This window comes from Melospiza melodia, chromosome 1, assembly GCF_035770615.1.
Source record: "Melospiza melodia melodia isolate bMelMel2 chromosome 1, bMelMel2.pri, whole genome shotgun sequence".
Lineage (NCBI taxonomy): Eukaryota > Metazoa > Chordata > Aves > Passeriformes > Passerellidae > Melospiza > Melospiza melodia.
In genome coordinates this window covers 104,273,340-104,293,282 of record NC_086194.1, presented here as the reverse complement: position 1 = coordinate 104,293,282, position 19,943 = coordinate 104,273,340, and the positions used below count along the sequence as shown (strand labels likewise).

General features: G+C 38.8%; 1 protein-coding gene across 1 annotated transcript in view; it reads right to left on the bottom strand.

Annotated features, from left to right (window-relative positions):
* The window catches only part of SPMIP7 (sperm microtubule inner protein 7), a 45,498-nt gene extending 29,661 nt beyond the window's left edge, over positions 1-15,837 (bottom strand). Inside the window, 12 exon segments of the mRNA XM_063148960.1 lie at positions 6,366-6,439; positions 6,862-6,886; positions 7,004-7,045; positions 8,242-8,309; positions 8,768-8,838; positions 8,841-8,910; positions 14,487-14,571; positions 14,573-14,723; positions 14,726-14,773; positions 14,776-14,849; positions 14,851-14,918; positions 15,808-15,837. Of these exon segments, the coding sequence (XP_063005030.1) occupies positions 6,366-6,439; positions 6,862-6,886; positions 7,004-7,045; positions 8,242-8,309; positions 8,768-8,838; positions 8,841-8,910; positions 14,487-14,571; positions 14,573-14,723; positions 14,726-14,773; positions 14,776-14,849; positions 14,851-14,918; positions 15,808-15,837 (806 nt within the window).
* Between the last annotated feature and the right edge of the window lie 4,106 nt (positions 15,838-19,943).

Below are 19,943 nucleotides of genomic sequence, written 5' to 3'. Positions count from 1 at the left end.
GCTGGAAGTGATGGTCTATAGTGCCTCCAGGGTATTGGATGCCCAGGTTTGCCATGTAAATTCCACATCACCTGTTTGTATGGGAGTAAAATATAGATTTTCCCCAAATAATCTGTAATTCCTGAAAACCTTGGATCTAGCACTTCAGTTTGAGCAATGGAGGTATCCCAGCTCTTTGTGGAAAAATTCTATCTAGTGGGATACCCAGCAGATTCTTACCTTAACACTTACAAGCAAAGAGTTCCTAACATCCTTCTTTTCCTTATAAACATCCCTGTAAAAATGCAATAGAACTAAATCACCATATGAAGTCATTATACTTCTTTTGGTTTTTGCTACTATAGAATAGGCCTCTCAAATCTCACTCACAGTATATAAAGCTGTATAGCAATTGGTTTCCACCTCAAATTCTCTTCCAAATGTAACACATTTGTGCCCTTCTACATCCTTTTTGCCTCTGTAATATTATTTGCCAAACAGAACAACCTGTGGTAAAAATGTCTCAGGCATGATCCTGTGTCAGGAAATTCATACACTCCTTTGTGTTGTGAAAAAACATATCTAAGATTACTTGTGAAGACAAAACAAAGTGCTTTAATGCAGAGCAGAGAATAGGACTGACAGCATTCTGGGTTTCATTTCACACCCATCTCCCTCAGCCATCAAAGCACAATAGGGAATGGGTACTTAAAAATGGGTTTGGGGCTCCTGAAAAGATAAAAACATCAAATGGCAACTCCCCCAAATATTTTGAATCATGTTGGACTGGAAAACTTTTTTCCTACAATTTCAAACAATTTTATTCTGATTTCAAAATTTTCAGTCCCCCTTTGTAGTATGGGGCAATATTTTTCAGACACAACAAAGCATTTCAAGGCAGCAATAAAATCTCATTTGGAAAAGGCCAAAGTAGGATATTTCAACACACACTTGCCTCCACAGTCCCCTGAATGAGTCAAACTGGAGAACTACTAAAGAGGCATGTATGGTAGACAAGCTGTCAGTTTCTGAAGAAAGAATACTTTGTGAGAAAGCTCCACAGAAGCCCTTGGAAATGACTGTGCAAGGTGCAGGACAGCAGAGGGTCCTGTACCCAGCTAATTGAGGCCTGTGGGGTTTCTGATAACTTGAATTTCCAAGGGATACATGCACATAGACAGTTGGAAAATGACTACACTGAAGAAATATGCAAAGTCACTACAGATGTACTGATGTGATAGTAGCAATTTGCTCAATGTGCTTGAGAAACCATGAATAAAGCGCAGTTTCAGAGAATATCTTTGTGCAAGAACTGCAGGATTGAAACACTTAGGACTCTGTCTTCCTAGCAACTGCATGTTTCCCATTTCAATCAAATGCTTTTGATCAGATCCTGTTTTCTTCCTCACACACACAATGCCTCTGGCACTGGACAGGTCACTTCAGCCTTGTCAATCTGTACCTGTCAAAAACCATTATCGTAACCTCTTTTACCAGCGTTCTGGCGATGCATTAGCTGATGTTTCAAAAGCACTGCTGTGTAACTAACCTTTGGTGAGAATGCATTGTGTAAGCACTGCCCTCTACCGTGGATTAGGAGAGCTGAGGAATGAGTAGAAAGTTTTGAAAAGATGATGACTGCCCCATTTTTTACTTAATTGAGGAGGCAGAGGCTTGTACTGTGGAACAAGAAAACATAATCACTGTCCGAAATGCTTCTGTCAAATGCCAAGAGCAGATTCCAGTAGGCACAGCAGTGAATCAGGAAGTTGTTGTAACACCAAAGACACACTAAAGAGAGAAGCACAAGTCAGATACAGGAAATAAACCTGGATTGACATGAACTGTTGCTGTGCATGCTGGAACACACTAAATGTGCTACACTATTACTACATTAAGTTCTGCCAGCTCCCTGAAGGGTAAGGGAGCTCTAACAATACCAGGGAGAAGAGTTATCTGTGCCTGTCAGGCCAGAGCCCAGCCCCTGAATGCTGCAGAGGAAATCCCCATCACCAAAGCGTGGGAGGCTTTTTTCCATTGACCCTTAAAACACCTGCAGAATCTAAAATACCACATAGAGCATAACCTTGTTTCAGTAGCTGACTCGGGAAGAAGTCGACGAAGGAAAAATGCTGGTGGCCAGGGGTGAAGTAGAATTATACAAAATAAAATATGCATATAAATACTTTTAAGAAGAAAAGAACAGCAGATGATTATGTTGGAAACCCACATGATCCAATGAAAGCAGTTTATCTACAATTTTCAAAATTGTTGAGTTCAAAATGCACATCTAAATAAGAAAGTCAGTATTTCACAGTAGTTGTTTATAAAAAGAAACAATGATTTGGGTCATTAGTTATTTTCACTTTTCAATAACATGGCACCTCTGAAAAGTGCTTAGAGAATTTATCAGTCTGAGCCTTCCTGGAAGTCACTGTAGCTCTGCTGCAAAATTTCCTCTGAAAACACAATGTTTTTCCAGTATTTGGGCTGTCCTCCTCTTCCTTGGTGCCTATGTGGGTTGGAGCAGCAGTTAGACACAGGAGATCAGATTGTGGTGTTTGTGGCCAGATTTTCGCAGGAGCTTAGCGATCAACGTGCACCCAGAATGTGAGCTCTATCAGAATTCTGGTTTTCATGTGTGGTTGCTGAACTATTTTTGAAAGCCTGGCTAGCTGCACAAAACATACCCATTTAGCACTCAGTTGCTTACCTAGCTAATATATGGGTAGTTATGTGACATATAATGCCAAATGCTGTATTCATCTTCCACAAATAAATTAATATTATAAGGGAATTATTAACAGTCGAACTACTAAGAAACAAAGCAAAAATAACCAAGGAAAACAGACAGAATTAATTCAGAGTTTAATGTTTTGTAAAAGAAATTCTAGAGGCCTCAGCTCTGCAAAATATGTGAACAGATTTTCAATCCTGTCCCTGTTCAAGAAATCTTGTTAAGCAGATACCTTTAATTCACTGATTCCAATGGAACTTACACTTCGTGGGTTTGAAAAAACAAGAATGCAAATACAAGAGAGTTTACAGTTGGCAGACAAGTAGAGAGGGTAAGGAAAAAATGAAGAAAAAGAAAGCATGCATTAAAAAAATGGTGCATTTCAAAGTACCACAAAAGCCACTTGAGCCACTGGGCAACTGTTATCTAGTATACCTAAAAAATCACACAAGCAACATACATTGAAAATAGAAAAATATCAATGTATTCAGCTTGGAACCTCATTAATTGTTGGGATAAAAAGATAAGTTTCAAGCCTACACCACATGTGTTCTGACAATGTAGCCCACTCAAGCGCTGGGTTGTACAATGGGATTATAAGTTTTATAAAAAATTTTATGAGGTCTCTTGGTGAAAGAGGACTCCATCAGAGAGAGATTTTCAGAATGCTCTCCCACAACAGCTTCCTAATTTTTTGACTGTCACTTTCAAAAAAAAAACCTATTTCTATGTTACCCTTGACAAAGATATGGTAGAAGATTCCAGTTTTCAGGCATACATTGCAGCATATCTGGGGATGAAAAAGAGCAACAAGTTCATTTCAAAGCAAATTCAGGACTGCATATACAAACCATGAATATTAAGAATGATGCTACATTCCAGGGCTGAAACAGACATCAAGAGACTATGCCATTCATGATTTCCCCCAAAGACAGGTTTTAATAAAGCCTGGAAAAGAAACAGAAGAACTGCATTATGATCCAGGATTTTTGGTCACATGCAAAGATGAAGAGTCTGACCCAAAGAGCACATCCATAACTCTCTCTGGGCCATTTTCACTGATTATTTTAGACTGCCACCAGATTACCCACACACTTATTAATAAGTTCATATTCATAAATTTAGCAGTTGTAGATGAATTACAACATTTATGACATGGCTTTTTACATGTGCTGCAAGCTCCCACAGTTATTCCATATCTGAACAACTGAGAAAAGCTGGATGACACATGATTATGATTCCTGAATTTTCATTTTTATTTCAGCCTAATTTTTAAGAAGTATGACCATCACTTTGTCCTAATTAATATTATATGAAACCAAGTTTGAGCAAAGAAATATTTTAAAAGCCTAAATATGAGAGTTCAGTTTAAAAAACAGTATGTTTGGGCTCAGGATATGTGAAGCCTTTTTCCTAACTGTGCTACAGATTCCCAATGGGAATTTGGTGAATGACCTTATCACATTGCACCTGGATTTACATCTGTAAGACTTCCAAGTTGCATGGTAAGGACTTCACAATATAATCTAGAGTGCTGGATATATGCACAGCAGCTCTTCACAACACTGATCTTGTATTAGGGGCTTTTAGGCTCAACTACAGCTCAGGTTAAGACTTTTATCTTTTTTCTAATTCCTTAAGAAAAAAGAAAAACAGAAGATGGTTTCCTGTTCTGCCAAAAGGAAGAGAGGGTGGGTGCAAGGCTACCAGAAAAAACATGCCCAGGTTCACCACTCTTCCTGTTTGTCTCTGCAGCTACATGACAGATGACTCTTAGTGACTTTCAGCTTTGCTTATAATTTGAATGGCAACCACTTTCTTGCATGGTTTGGGGAAGAACAGTGTCTCACTCTGGAGTAATGCCCGGGCACTGATGCTGTTGCCCAACTGCTGCAAGCAGGAAGTGCTGCTGCTACTCTGTGAGAGTGAAAGTGACTATTTACCAAGAGAGCTTTACACTTTATATTTACGAGTCATATTTAGACTTCTCAATTCAAAGTATACATCTGACTTTTCAAGGATTTTGGTTGAGTTTAACAGCCCCTACACATGTTTCCAAAATTACTGGTGAACACCTGAAGTGAGAAAAACAAATTATAGGCAAAGTTTATGCCTTCTGACTTCCTTCTTTCTTCTGCTCAAAATCATAGCAATCTTTATGTCTGACAGTCATGGATGGATAACAAGTGTGAAAAACTTCCATTTTCCAGATGGAATTGAGTTTATTATGACTGGGTTTTTTTGAGCTTTGAGATGTCATAATCCTTTAAATCTCAGAGATCTTGGGCTCCCTGTTGCCAGAAATCAATGAAAACAGAAAAATGAGATGCAAGATTCCAGAGAAGGCAATACAGAATCACTTGCTCAGACTTACAAATCCTCCATGTGATGCAAATAGTCCCAGATAGGATGTCTGCCTGCAACAGAGGGCACACATCTGCTTCTCTTCTTCAAAGTTCCACCATAACAGCAGTACAACCTAGCAGAACTGAAGGTTATCAACTCTGTAACATCACCACAACCCAGACTGCACTATGCTGTATCTTGTATGTGCTGTATTTTGAAAGCACAGCCATTTCTCAATAACCATTTAAAACTGTTTTTGTCATAATTCAAGCAGAAAAGTTAGATGTAGGCTGTGAGAAACCAGATGACTTGTGCAGAAGGTGAGATAAAATAACCAGAATGGTGCATTATGTCATAAAAACTTGGGATTAATAGTCTTGTTTGCAGTAATATGGATCAAATGTTACCTTATAATCTTACAATAATTAGCACCTCATTTTACCTGTGAATCTGCTGCTGTATGAAGAATGATGTGCTGTTCCCCACACAGGTAACAGCATGTGATGCACTGCAAAAGGATATACATTCACCCTGAAACAGATGTAAGAAACAATAAATGAACAGATCCAAGCTGTAGCTCAAAAATTCCAGCTACTCACAGGGCAGCTCCCAAGAAGCAGGAGTGTTTAGCACATGGCCTGATGTGAGTAATACCCAGCATCAAGTCTTTCCTTCAGAACAGGGAGGGCAATATTTCTACAGCTTCTGACCCTCTGCTTTACCCAGTGAAGTATCTTTTCTGTACTTTCCTCACAAATGTGAGCTGGGGAAGACCATTTTAAGGACACATAGGAAAGGCTGATGCAAAGAGAAATCCTGTTTAAATAATAAAAAAAAACCAAAACAGTCTAGTTTCTCTTTTGTTTTATTATTTTAATTCTTATCATTAAGCTGTTATTTTGCCATTTCTCAAAAGTTTGCAAATAAGCACTTAATATCAGCTCAAGCTACTAAAGACAGGTTTAGGAATGGCTTAAAGTGAAAACCTTCAAAGTTAATGATCTAGCTAAAAATATAGTTTTCCAATAGCACTCAGGGAGCTTTTGAACACTCAAAGGCCATCTAGTGACTTAAGTTAACAATCACACACTTTTGACATGGCAATATTCAAATCATATTACTCATCAAACATGCAACAGACCATTATACTAAAGAATTTTGGAAACATTTGAAGTATGAAAGTATGGCACAGTTTCTAAATAAATATATTTCCATTTTTTTCACCCAAGATCAGATTTTTCCCTTTTCCCAAATAACAAGAATGCAAGAGGCAATGTCAAAATCATGCTAAGAAGTGAAACACTGTGCAGTGCTTGTGTAGTGAGGTTTGGAAGTTTGAACATGGTTAAGTAGGACTAAGTCTACATCAGCATTTGCCTTCAAAATTTACTGCAGCAACACAGCAGATAGAAAGTAAATCAAAGGCATGTACATTATTCATAAGACAGCTGGTGAAGGCAGCTGAACCATACGCTGCATGCTCCAAAATTCTAGTTATTTATTAAAATGGTCCACAAGAAAAGAACACAGAGATGAATGGCCCTGTGTGCTTGGCATATCCCAAGATGAAAGCAATCATCTGCTGAACTTGCAGCACATAAAGACTGACAGCTCTAATGCATATGTTCAGAGAGGCTTGGGGGAAAATGGAAATAAGATAGAAATGTGTGATCTCTTGTCTTTTTGGCTATTCTTATCATCAGACTGGGCTACTCTTACAAAGTGGACATACAGATTCTGAGTTCTAGTTTATAGGTAAAAAGTTGGAGATACCCACAAGCAAAGGAGACTCAGCATACACTCTCCTCTGCCACCAGAAATTGCCTTAAGTTCAAATAACATAGTCCAGCTACAATTCTTGTGTCAGAAAACGAGAGAGGGACTGCTTGGGCTTAATCAAAAATGGCAAAAGTTGAAACAACCCAGGGACACTGCACTTACATATACAAGGGGATTTGACAGGTTTAAGAGCTTTGGCTTACACTTTTAAATACAAAATGGATTAATCACTTTTTTTTTTTTCACCAGACAGAACATTCTGATGGAATATTTATGAGGTCCCAAAAGACAAGTGGTGCCAAGTCAAAGTTTTGCTCTTGGAATAATACAGTGCTCATTTGAATTTGGTAAAAGACTGTGGCAAATATTTAGTTTGGCATATATGCTAAATGAACCAGATCAGCAGGAAGAATCTTATCTTTTAACCTCTGCTGATATTAGGGCTTCAGTAAATTTCATAGGACAGTATAAGCAAGTTGTCTTTAAAATTTAACTACTTCCCTTCTAGCAACACTTATTTCACTGAGTTCTTGAGAACACAGGACAATTTAACATCAGGTCTGAATTTCTTTCTTGGTCTGTCCCTGCAACCAACTTTCACCATCCACAACTATATTCCCTTGAAAGAGCGTCATTCAAGAAACCATGACAGCATTATTTATCTATCATCTATCTATCTATCTATCTATCTATCTATCTATCTATCTATCTATCTATCTATCTATCTATCTATCTATCTATCTATCTATCTATCTATCTATGCTTTTATTCCATCCTGCTGAGGTACCTGTCTTTCCCACTGTATGCCTGACTCTGCCCAGAAACTCACCTATCCATTGAGTTTGCCTGAGCAAACCTTCTGGCTCATAGTCTGGAAGGGAGACATAGTCTTATTTTTCTATCATAGTTTGACCAACTTTTCTTTATTTGTCTCAACTTAGCTCTTATTTGACCCCTTTTAAGACTTCTGTGACCTTTTCTTGGACTCATCTAAAATGCTTCACTCTAAGATAGATTTGAATAGATGAAATACAGAGTAAATAAAAGACACCAATGTAGAAGTGATAGTTTTGGACAGACAGCAAAAACTCCCTTGAGTTAGTGCGTGGGTATGATTACCATGGTGTTTTCATAGATGTCATCTCTTAATGCAAACATCAGATGTAGGAAATCATTACAATCATTCCCTTTACATGTTTCTTCTGTTCTGCTTTTTATATTTAACTCTCTCATAGAAGAAGCATGCAGAAAATATTTTTTGATACAGTCATTAACTGAATGTCTAATTTCTCTAGTTGCAGAATGCTGCGGAATTAAGTCTGCTGAGATAATTATCTGTCCACAGACTTCGTAAAAGGACTGTTCAGACAACTCCAAGATTCACAAAACCTGAAATTTACAAACCACCAGATCTCTGTGGAGAGGTAAAAGATCTTGTTTGGAATCTGTCCCAGAAGTCTCCGACAACCTAAAATCACAGTTACGTGCTTCTTGTATGCAACATTAGCAAATTAATCTGACTTAACAGTTTCTTCAGGGGGCAATCAGAATCAATTGTAAGAATGAATTTTATTTTTATTAAAAATAATAATTGTTACAGTTAATAATCACACGTAAACCAACTTAATGTGAGATTTGTTAAGGTAGATAATTCGTATCAACAATTTTTCATTAATATCCTTGTACTCTGTTTTGACATTCTGCATGCATGTCTTCTGTATCAATTTACGGGGAGGGCCAGGGAAAAAATATGAAACATGAAATAATGTGAGGCAGTTACTGGAATGTGGTGGTGACCGTTGTGTGCACTTGGGATTATTTCTACATGAAAATATTTTTGTGGGTTTATGTGTATGTCCTACACAAAATTTAGGCTCCCTTTCATTAGCACACCTAAACACAGTTACAAAGAAATTGTTCACTGACTTGGCTTATTTTAGGTTTGAGATTGTATCTTCTTTTTGTGAAATACTGGGAAACAGGATCATCCAACATCTACCTGTTGATTTTGGAGGCTGTATTTTGGAAGAAAACATATTATCCCAAGGAACTCCTTTGTAAGCCATAGATCAACAAATTTTTTAAAAAGTAGAGAAGAAGTTCCCATATAATCATTAATGAATGACACTGGTAGATAGATATAAGGACTGTGTGATGTAGATGTAGAAAGCAACAAAAGTATAGACTTCTTTTTCAATGGGAAGTGAAAAGCTGGGGATTATATGCTGCTTGCTAGGGAACAAGTAGTTACTGCACAGGATTTTTCACTGGATTGTCATCTTCAAAATCGTGTCACTCCCTAAGTGAAAGAGGTAGCATCTCCTCCAATAAGCTTACAGTGGTGAAGGGATTTATTTTTCTGAACTTGAATAATCAGTTAAGGGAGAGGAGACATAAGTAGAGACTGGATACCAGGCACATCGTGCTCCTGACAGGTGCTGAAGACAGATGTACAGCATGCCCTTTTGGAAACTACAGTTTCTCTTCACTGTCTACAGGGGAAGTGGAGATGAAAGGCAAAGACTGGATACAAACTTCTAGATAACTAAAGTTCATAGATGAATCCTATGCTAAATGCCATTAAACAACAGAAATTCTGATTGCTAGAAAATTTTTTATAGTCTTGTATATTCTGCTACCTAAAAGTGCTTAGTAGCACCTTATAAGATAAAAAAATGAAGTAAAAACAAAAGCAAAAACTGTTTTAAAAAGAAAGAGTAGTATTTGACATGTAGACACTGTGCATTGTTTTTGACCCTTGTATTTTAAAATTAGGAATATTAACTTTAGTAGGCCCAGAAACAGTTAATGCCAAATAAAAGCCTTTCAAATTACTTTTCCAGATTCTTTCATTTGATTCTTTGGTAAATTATTCTATTTCTCTTTATATACAAATGCTAAAGATATTACCATTACTTCTTGTCTCTCTTTTAGTCTTTTGAAAGAAAAGGCTACAAATGACTCCCTGAAAACCACTTGTAACTAAGCATAAACCTCACCAGTTTATATTGGAGAGAACATGTGTGGCAAAATAAGCAACAGAAAAAATCCTAAGTTGTTTAATAGCAAATTATTCTGCTATTGGGCAAGGAAGAACAAATGCAAAGTGAAATATATGAACTGTAAGCATGATAAATAATCTAACCCTTAGTGAAACAACAATTGTTTTATTCAATGGCACTCAGTCTTAAAGAGATTATTTCAAGTTTTTTACATTATTTCCAGATGGCCTATTAACTTATTACGCAGTATGCTATTACACATTTTCATTGTTTTATGGGTATTTAATAGCACAGATATTTTTGAATATGCTGTAGGACATTTTTCACAGAATCAAAAAATAAACTAACTTGGAAGGGACCCTCAAGGATTATCAAGTCCAATTCCTGGCCCTGTACAGGACCATACCCAAGAGTCACACCATATGCCTGAGAGCATTGTCCAAATACTTCTTGAAGTCCCTTAGGCTGATGCTGTGACCACTGTCCTGGGGCCTGTTCCAGTGCCCAAACACCCTCTGGGAGAAAAACCTTTGTCTAATATCCAACCTAATATCCCCAGACTCAGCTTTAGGCCATTGCCTCAGATCCTGTCGCTGGTCACCACAGAGAATGGATCAGTGTCTGTCCCTCCTCTTCCCCTCGTGAGGAAGCTGTAACTGCAATGAGATCTCCCTTCAGTCTCCTCCAGGCTGAACAGACCAAGTGACCTCAGCTGCTCTGCAAAAGGCTTCCCCTCCAGACCCTTCACCATCTTTGCTGCCCTCCTTTGGATGCTCTGTAACAGTTTCATTTCTTTTTTATATTGTGGCTCCCAAAACCCTCAGCACTCAAGGGGAGGTCACCTCTGTGCAGAGCAGAGCAGAGCTGAGTGGGACAATGCCCTCCCTTGCCTGGCTGTGATGCTGTCCCTGATGCCCCCCAGGACACTCCTGGCCCTCCTGGCTGCCAGGGCACTGCTGGCTCATGTTCAGCTTGCCATCAAACAGGACCGCCAGTTTCCTTTCCATGGCACCGCTTTCCAGCACCTCATTCCCCAGTCTGTTCATACAACCAGAGTGCAGATTCCATCACTTCCCCTTGTTGAACTTAATTTGGCTGGTCATTGTCTGGACATCTAATTTGTTAAGGTCTGAAAGTTTGTAAATAGTTCACTTGTTGTTTTTCAAGTCACACATTTCTTTTCACTTTACTTTGCTTTTTTTTTTTTGTTTCTGATTAGACTTTCTTCTTTCTATTTCTACAGGCAGTCAGAACTTTTAACTTACTAAGTACCTAAATACTGCCTAAAGTAATTTTCTATCAATATTTGAAATGGAAAAGAGGCTAGAATCCTGCCTTGAGATACCTCTCAGTCAATGTGATGATTACTTCTCTAGAGTAATGATTACTGTGGAGAAAATGCTTACTGCTTCAGCAGAGGAACTACTGGGTTCCCTATACAAAGGCCACAGGGAAATTAATATAATGTGACCACAAATATTTCGGTAAGTTCTGCATTAAATTCTCCAACTGAGCCTCTTAAAGATACAGTAGAAGAAAAATAAGATTTTCTCATGGATAAATAATTGGTTAGAAGATCACAAATAGAAGGAAAAGATAAATAATCAGTTTTCTAGGTGGGGAGAGATCACTGGTAGAGAGACCTCAAGATAACCCATCTGAGCCTATGACATTTTTGCCTAACATATTCACAAATTAGCTGTAAGTAGGGAGCTGGAATGTAAGTGATGTGCTCAAAAAACAAATGTATATATTCATGAAGACAAATCTTTGAATCCATGACTATTAACTAAAACACACAATCTCCTGGTCGTCAATCCCTGCTCAACAAATCATCTCATGATAGCAAAACATTTGGAGGAAGGATGATGACTTTATCAAATATCCACAGTCTTGGATAAAATGCTGGACTACATGGGCTTTTGGAGAAATCAAAAAATCTAGTTGCAGCATGAGTAAACTACTTATATCTTTTAAAAATGGTTACTACCAAGTCTATAAGTTAACTATAGTATTTCCTATTTCTCATTTCCCAGCTTTGGAGAAAACTGTGTCTTCAGATGCGTTAGCTTCCAGCAGGGGCAAGAAATCATCTCTGCTCTTTACCAGACTTGTCAGATAACCTGGTTCATTCTGCAATCCCCGTAACCTCTGTGTTAAGGCCTACAAATAGAACAATATCTACAAACTGGGCGGGGGGAATTAATCACCAGGTCTTCAGTACAAATACACCTGCATGGTTAAATTCTGAGGTTATCCTCCTCCTAACCACTGCAAAGAAAAATTGAGACCACAGAGAAGAGGGTAGAAAATTCTGTTGTCATATGAGTGAGAGAAGGGGACTCCACAAGCAACCACTATTAAGGCCTGGTCTTCTGGCACAGAGCACCTCCCCTGCATGGAATACATGGAGAATAGCTCCTCAGCTGTTGTCCTTTCTCTGATTCTTCAGTCTTAGAGCAACCTTCTTCAACAGCTTCTCACACTTGCTTTGCTATTACAGAACTTCACAGAGTTTGCTTTGCTCAGCAGATGCAGAAGTCTGCTGGAGAAGTTCAAAGTTGTGGACTGCCAAAGCCACAGCGCTACATCTTCTCTCAACAGAGAACTGTCTGCTGCAGATGTTTTATATACCACAGCTCATCTGTCTCAAAGGCTGCTTCTCTCTCTTTTTTTTATGTTCATCTCAGACACAGTGGAGAAAGTGACTGTAGAATTTGCTTACAAAATGCCTGACTGATCTCTCTTTCAGCACAACTTCCCCAAATGACTTAGCTGTGGAATGTCTTGGGACTGGTATCTAGAAGGGTAAGCAACTTTCATCACATGCCTGAGGGCTGGTAGTTGGGGTCTGAATCATACAGCTAAAATCTGGAATTTGTTTATGCAGTCACATTAAAAATAGTACCTAAAACCCCATCTACTTTTTATATTAATATTTACACCTTTGAAGTTAATATCTCAGCATCACAAAAAAAACTTGTAAATGCATATTAGGTTTGGAAGAGCACTTACACCATTTCTTTAAGAAATTTATGCTGCACTATATCTGTTTCAAGGTTTGTCCCTGAGTTCAGTTTGACTTTTCCTCACAACTTCAGCAGGGTCAGCATTTTAGTCGAACAGTGACCTTTCCTGAACAAAATAACATCAGAAAGCCACCAGTTCTTATCTGCTTCCTGGAACTACTGTCCATTTCAGAGCACTTTCTCAACTGTAACCCAGATTACTGACTTGATGTCACTCAGTTTCAGGTTTGTCTGTGTTCATTTCAGGTGTGTCTCTATGGGCCAGAGTATGTCTCTCTCTGCCTGCTTTTCTTTGCACTGGAAAAATTATTGGGCAGATAAATTGCTTATCTCAAATCTTCCTTCCTCTTCACTTTTCCAGAGGCTTGCAGAGAAAAACAGCTCAACATTTTTGACTGATGTCTGTGGTCTAATTTTCATATGTAAATGAAGAAAACAGTAAATGAAAAATAAGAGTGAAAATTACATGGTATGGGAAAAAAAAGAAAGGAAAATTATGTAGTTTATTTTTTATCCCTTGTGGTTTCTTGGGTTCCTTACAGTTCTTTTATATGGCTGTATTAAGCAAGAAGTGTTTTAAAATGCAAAGTTTGTACAGAAACTGGGAACCAAAACCACTGCCAGAATTTATGGTACTTAAGAGACTTTTTGATTGCAATAACGTGCATAAAGTATTGTTAACTGTGCAGTAACTGCACTATTTCATAGCAGAATGGAATTAGAAGTTTATTTACATTTTGCCACCATGTTCTAGGAAATGCCTCTCCTCATCTATGAGCATGTAGCATGACATACCATAAAATTTTGTTCTAGCCTTAATGAGCATTTCTCTATGAAAGTCCCTGAAATTAACTTCAAACATATTTCTTATTGTTAATTATGTCCATCCTTACAAGTCCTGGGCTGGTATTTCTGCTTTCCACTACTTTTGTCAAAAAATTCTGAAACCATCAAGCCAATTTCATTTTATGTTATAAGAAGTGAATTTCCATTTTGGTGCTACAATCACTACAAAATAATCAGACTCGAATTTATCTCTAAGACAATGATATAAAACAAGAGTGTGATGTGGTACTTTGACCAATATGTAATGGTAGTCTTTAAAAACTACTGTTCTCTGATCAGCCAGACACTGGAACAGATCTCTAAATGTGCTGCACTGCAACTTGTCAGGAAATACTAAAATACACAGAAATATCCAGGGGATTTCCTAACTTTGGAGTCATTTCAGTTTCTTAGTTTGCATTAAAGTGGGTGTTCATTAGAACTATGATAAATAATTTCACATTTTACATAAATGATTTTTTAAAAAACAGTAATTACCTTTGAAGTTGGTTTTGTTTTTTTTTTTTTTTTTTACCATTAGATTTCTCATTATAATTTGCTGACTGGTACCTCTTGGCTACAGCAGGAATAATGAATCATAAAAACACTTTACTGCAGTTGTTACATTCAGTTTCACAATGTAAGATTGTTCCTTTAGTATTGTTCCTTAAACATAAGATTGTTCCTTTAGGACACTGGGGAATGGAGTTCTGAAACTCATTTTATTTATTTGTTAAGCACCACCAGTTTCTTCAGTGATTAAAAAAACAGTTTACCGCTGAGTCATACCCTGGACTTCCCCCTTCTGTCCTGGCTGGTTTCCTCCAGGAGGTCTCCATGGTCAGGCTGGGCTCTCTCACCTGTGCTGGGGACACTGGGGAGGTTCCCTATCACTGTAGTTTGCCAGGGATTCGATTGCTCTTCCAACACTGGGCTGCTGTTCAGCATCTGCTGCTGGACTCACAAAACCTGAGCAGGGATCTGCTAAAGGCACAACATCCTGGTGTGGAAATAAAGGGTATTTGCCCCTACTGGAGGGGTGCATAGATAGAATTTAAGGAAATAAGTACTGTTCTCTCTTCAGAGATGGCAAAACTGTGATTGCTCTCAAGATCCCTCATAACAGACATACACATCTCCTTCAACTTGGTTACCCTTGGTGACCATCTTGTGAACTGGTTCAACTGGCAAGGAAGTTGAGGACTTTCCAAAGGCACTTTTCTGCCATTCAGGTCCATCAGACAACAGTCATTCTCTTCTGTTTTCCTAGTGTGCAGTAAACTTAAAAGATGCAACTTGCTCCTGTCTCTCCAAGATTCTGAAGTCCCAGCCAATAAATCACAGTAAAAGCAGAGGCCATTATCCAGAAAAAACAGTGTATAGAAGAGCATGGCAGTGTTCAAGTACTGGATTCTTTACTGAATTCTCTGAAAAGAGATTTATCAAGTATGGTACAGAAAGAACTGGGCCATTGAGTGCTTAGCTTTTTTTCTGTTGCTTGGCAATGATGGAAATCACCTCTTAGTGAAATTTCTCCTGGTGTGAAACTTGGTTCATGCCTACCACTGTAATGCAGTCCTTCAAGGGGACACACATAACAAATTGTAGTGACAGCAGAGAATGTTTTATATGCAGTGTGGGCACTGTAAGCCAACACACTGAAAACACAGAACTCTGTCTGATACATCCCATGGCCACTTTCCATCATAATTCTACATTTACCTGAGTGAAAAAAAAAACTTCCAAAATTTGACTTCTACCAGTAACAAGCCTTTAAATGCCATACTGGTGTCTATATTTACTGACTCTTAGCAATTTCCATCTCAAATATTATTAGTTTCACACTAAAAATTACATTCAGTGGTGCAGATTGATTTTATCCTCCCCATCTTCTTACTTCCTCCTGGAAAGCTTTAGAAAGAGACAGCAGAAGAGGTAAAGACATCAGACCTAGGTAAGGCACAGAATGGTAGACATCACAAGGATGGCTCTTGTTTTGTTGCATTCATCTTGTAGAATGAAATGCAATTTAAGCTGTCTTGGATTTTATTGACAGGGATTCTATCCTATTTATCCTGGTAAGGGAATTTGCCAAGGAAGGCTGAATTACCTCTATTGTCAACATTGTGAAGTGATCCATGCCTAAAGAAGCACATGGATGAACTGGTTTTGTGTCCAAGCTAGTCCGCTCTGCTACATCTGCCTTTTACTTTGCTTCAGGATTCCTGTGGATTATTCTTGATTCTTTGATATAAAGAACTGCTTTCATTCTCTGGAAAAGTAACAATATACCAAATCTTCCACTAAAATGACATTTTTCTGTCAGACATTATTTGCTCCCCACAGAATTCCTTGTGTCTCTCCCCTCTTTTCCTTGCCTCCATCTTTCATAAAATTCCTTCTCTCCTGCAGCACAGATTCTAAACACGCAAATGCCACAGGAGAATGCAAATGCCCTTGGATTCCAGACATTTTAACTGTCTTTTTGTAGCAGTGCAATGAAGACAGAGCAGCAGAGCTATGGATGCCAACAACAATGTCTAGTTTAGCACTCTAGTTCTTTAGCTCTGCAGCCAGGACTTCCCTGTGTCCTAGGGAGACATTTGATGTTTGTATCCCCATTCATGTGCGTTCTGTTTATGCTGGATGTTATGTTCTGTGCCTTCCAGACTGTCTCTGAGGAGTCAAAGTTTTGGTTTCTTATCAGCTGCTCTCCCACGGCTGGTGGGACACGCAGACGGGGCAGTACATAGTGCTACTTTTGCTTTTTGCTTTGCTCTTGCTCTTGCTTCTGCTTTGCTTCTGGTCATTAGTTAGTTTAGCTAAGCAGTCCAAATTTTTCCTGGACTGTTTCTCCTTTCCCTTTTTTGGACCTACTCGAACCTGCTCTGCACTGGTACCTGGGAACACCGAGGGTTTGCACCCTGTGGCTGCAGCAGCTGCCACAGCGCTGGAGGGACTGAGAACAGAGTGACCACCCCCAAGAGAGACTTTCTGAGTTTGTCATCTTTTTCAGAGCAGTGAAAGAGTGGTGTCATCCGGTATTGTTCATTTTGTGTGCTGGGGGGTGCTGTGCCTGTTAAATAAACAGGTTCTTACCACTTCTCTCCAAGGAATCCTTCCCGAACTAGTTAGGGAGAGGGGCCGTGTGGGTTTGCTTTTTGAAGGGGCCCTCTTTTGGAGGTTTTCTCCCAAATTTGCCCTAAACCAGGACACCCTGGTTTATATTATTTTAAGAAAGAGCTGCCGGGAGCGCAGTTCCCCGTGCCCCTGGCCGGGAGCAGCCCGCGCCGCCGCAATCCTGGCTGCTCCAGAGGAGCTGTCCCTGGAGCGGGGACGGCTTGGGACAAGTTAACCAAACCCAGCTGCGGGACGATTTCGGATGGCACCGCGGCAGCAGCAGCAGATGTTTCCCTGGGCTTTGAGGATGTGAAAGCCTCTGCTCCGCTCCCCTGCCTTCCCTGCTTTCGCCAGAGGTGAGGGCGGAGCTGGCGCTGCAGCCGGGAAGGCCCCACGGCCGCCCCCGCCCGGCGCTGCAGGGTAGGGAAGGACGGTGGGCCTGGCCTGAGGGGCCGGCCGGGGCGCGGGGCCGCCTCCGGCCCACCCCTGCTCCTTCACCTCCTCCTCCTCTTCGTCCTGCCCACCCTCCTGCCGGCAACCCACGCAACCTGTTCCTGACAGCCTGACAGCCCTTTCAGTGAAGGCATTTTTCCTGTCATCCCATCTGAACCTCCTCTGGTGCAGCTTGAGGCCATTTCCTCTGGTCCTGTCGCTGTTCCTTGGGAGCACCCCTTGGTAGCCTTGCAGTTTAAAGGCTTTACCCATCTACGCTCACGCAGGGGGTTTGAACTTCCTTTTCCTGTATGAATTTGCAGATGGATGCAGGTGTAGCCGTGATATTTTCTGAAAAATCCTTTCCTTAGGAGTTTTTTCTCCTGAGAAGCTTAGAGGCCTCAGGAACAAAATGTAAACAATGGTTATCTGCTGCTGTGGGATGCAACAGGTGCATCTGTGATTGGTCTCATAGAGTTGTTTCTAATTAATGGCCAATCACAGTCAGCTGGCTCGGACTCTCTGCCCAAGACACAAGCCTTTGTTATTCATTCTTTCTTTTTCTATTCTTAGCTAGCCTTCTGATGAAATCCTTGCCTCTATTCTTTTAGTAGAGTTTTAGTATAATATATATAATAAAAAAATAAATCAAGCCTTCTGAAATATGGAGTCAGATCCGCATCTCTTCCCTCATCCTCGGACCCCTGTGAACGCTGTCATGTGCAGGAAAGCTAAAGGATTATTTAATTTGATTCCTTTCCCCTGCAAAAATGAGCAAAGAGTGCTGGAGAGAGGGGTATTTCACCTTCCCATGTGCCAAAAATGTTGCATGCCAGGGTGGGGGTAACAGTCTCTGCTTCCTAGTGAGGTTTGGAAATTCAAACACAGTAAATTGCTTAAGCTTTCTGGTAGTATTAAACGAGGTTATTTAATTGGTGTACATATGTGCTGGATCTTATTTTATAGTCTGGTTGTGATCAAAGATGAAATTCAATGTTCTACTTTCTGACAATAAAGGGAAACCCACAAGCAGTATTTTAGTACATAGTCACTAAAACATCAGAGTATTTATACTGTCTTTGGTTTGAGTAGGCATGAAAGACATTGACTGCTCCAGAAAAGACATTTCCATATTATTGCACCAAAGTGTTATTAGTACAATCTGAGTTTCATGTAAAGAACATGAGACTTTTAATTTTAGTTTGTTTATTTGTTTATTTGTTGGGGTTTTTGTTTGATTTTTTTGTTTGGTTTGTTTTGTTTTCCCCTATGGCGTTTTTTTTGTTTGTTTTGGTTTTTTTTTTTTTTTTTTTTTTTTTTGTTTTTTTTTTAACTTACTAATGTTGACAGTTTTGGCATTATATTTTACCCTAACAGAATAATTAAACTTCTTGAGGACAACGTAGAGTGTGTTTCTTCAAGTGTATTAATTACATTTGAGTTTTCTGAGACATCTAAAGGAAGTTTTGGTTTTTCTGAACAGATTCTGCATTTTTAACTTTGGCATGCTATATGATAAAGAAGTTTCTTTTTGAACTTAGGAAACACATGAGTGGTGTATTTATCAGAAGGAAAATATAGAGATCCACTTGCAAAATATAAAACAGCTTATATCTTGTAGGCTTTTTGTCTAAAGGGTTACACTTAGATGAGACCAATTAGAAACTGAAATTATTTCTCCTGTATGAGTTTAAAATGACAAGTAATAGTAATGGTAATATTTCTGTACAGCACTTAGCATGAATAGGCAATTTAGAAATGTCAGCTGTCATTAAAATACTTGGATCTAGAAAACCAATCTTGACTATTAGCATGATTGAGAAAAAGAATTTAAGTAAGTAGAATTGCTATTAATATAATCTTTTGGTACAGAGATCTCTTTACTAAAACTATCTCAAAATATAATTACTTTAAAAAAAAACTTTTGGCAGGTACCATGACTTAAATATTTTTCTATTACTTTATAGAATGTTAATTTCTGAATACATGAATTAAAACAATGCCAATTGAACACTATAATATAATAATACATCAATTTATTAATCAATAAATTGACTGTTTAATTATTTAAGGCTCATTCTAAACTGTTTCCTGCCAATGAAGGTTCAGATTAAATTTAATTTTCTGATAAATTATTGTGAATATACTTGATTTTGCAACTCTAATGCTGATTTTAAGGTGGAAAGATTCAGAAAAAAATATTTTATGAAATATTAGGCATAGGAATGATGTTAATTTGGTCTAATATATCCTGGTTCCTCCTTTGGACAAGAAGTAGGATGTACTTGATGTGAAACTTTAAGGGGGTGAGTGGCATTTCCTTTCAACTCAATGGGCATAGGAATAATGTTAATTTGGTCTAATATATCCTAATTCCTCCTTTGGACAAGAATTGAGAAGAGAGCCTTGTTTACCTGAAGCTGTTGTAACTTATTCCTCAGGGTGGAGCAGGAAGGTTTGTTTTCCTTTGTGGGAACAATCCACATACTATTTCTCATCTTGGATTGAGACTCCTCCAACATGCAAAACCCCTTAGAAATACAAGAGCTCAATTTCTCTGTTTCAGTAGTGTCTGTACTGCTGCCCAAGTAGATTTAAAATGCATTGAACAGGATGTTAGCATTTTTCACTTGAATTTAACTCACTGCAGGCTCTTTTGGCCTGTTTCCATGTCATAAATTGGTAGCAAAGCTG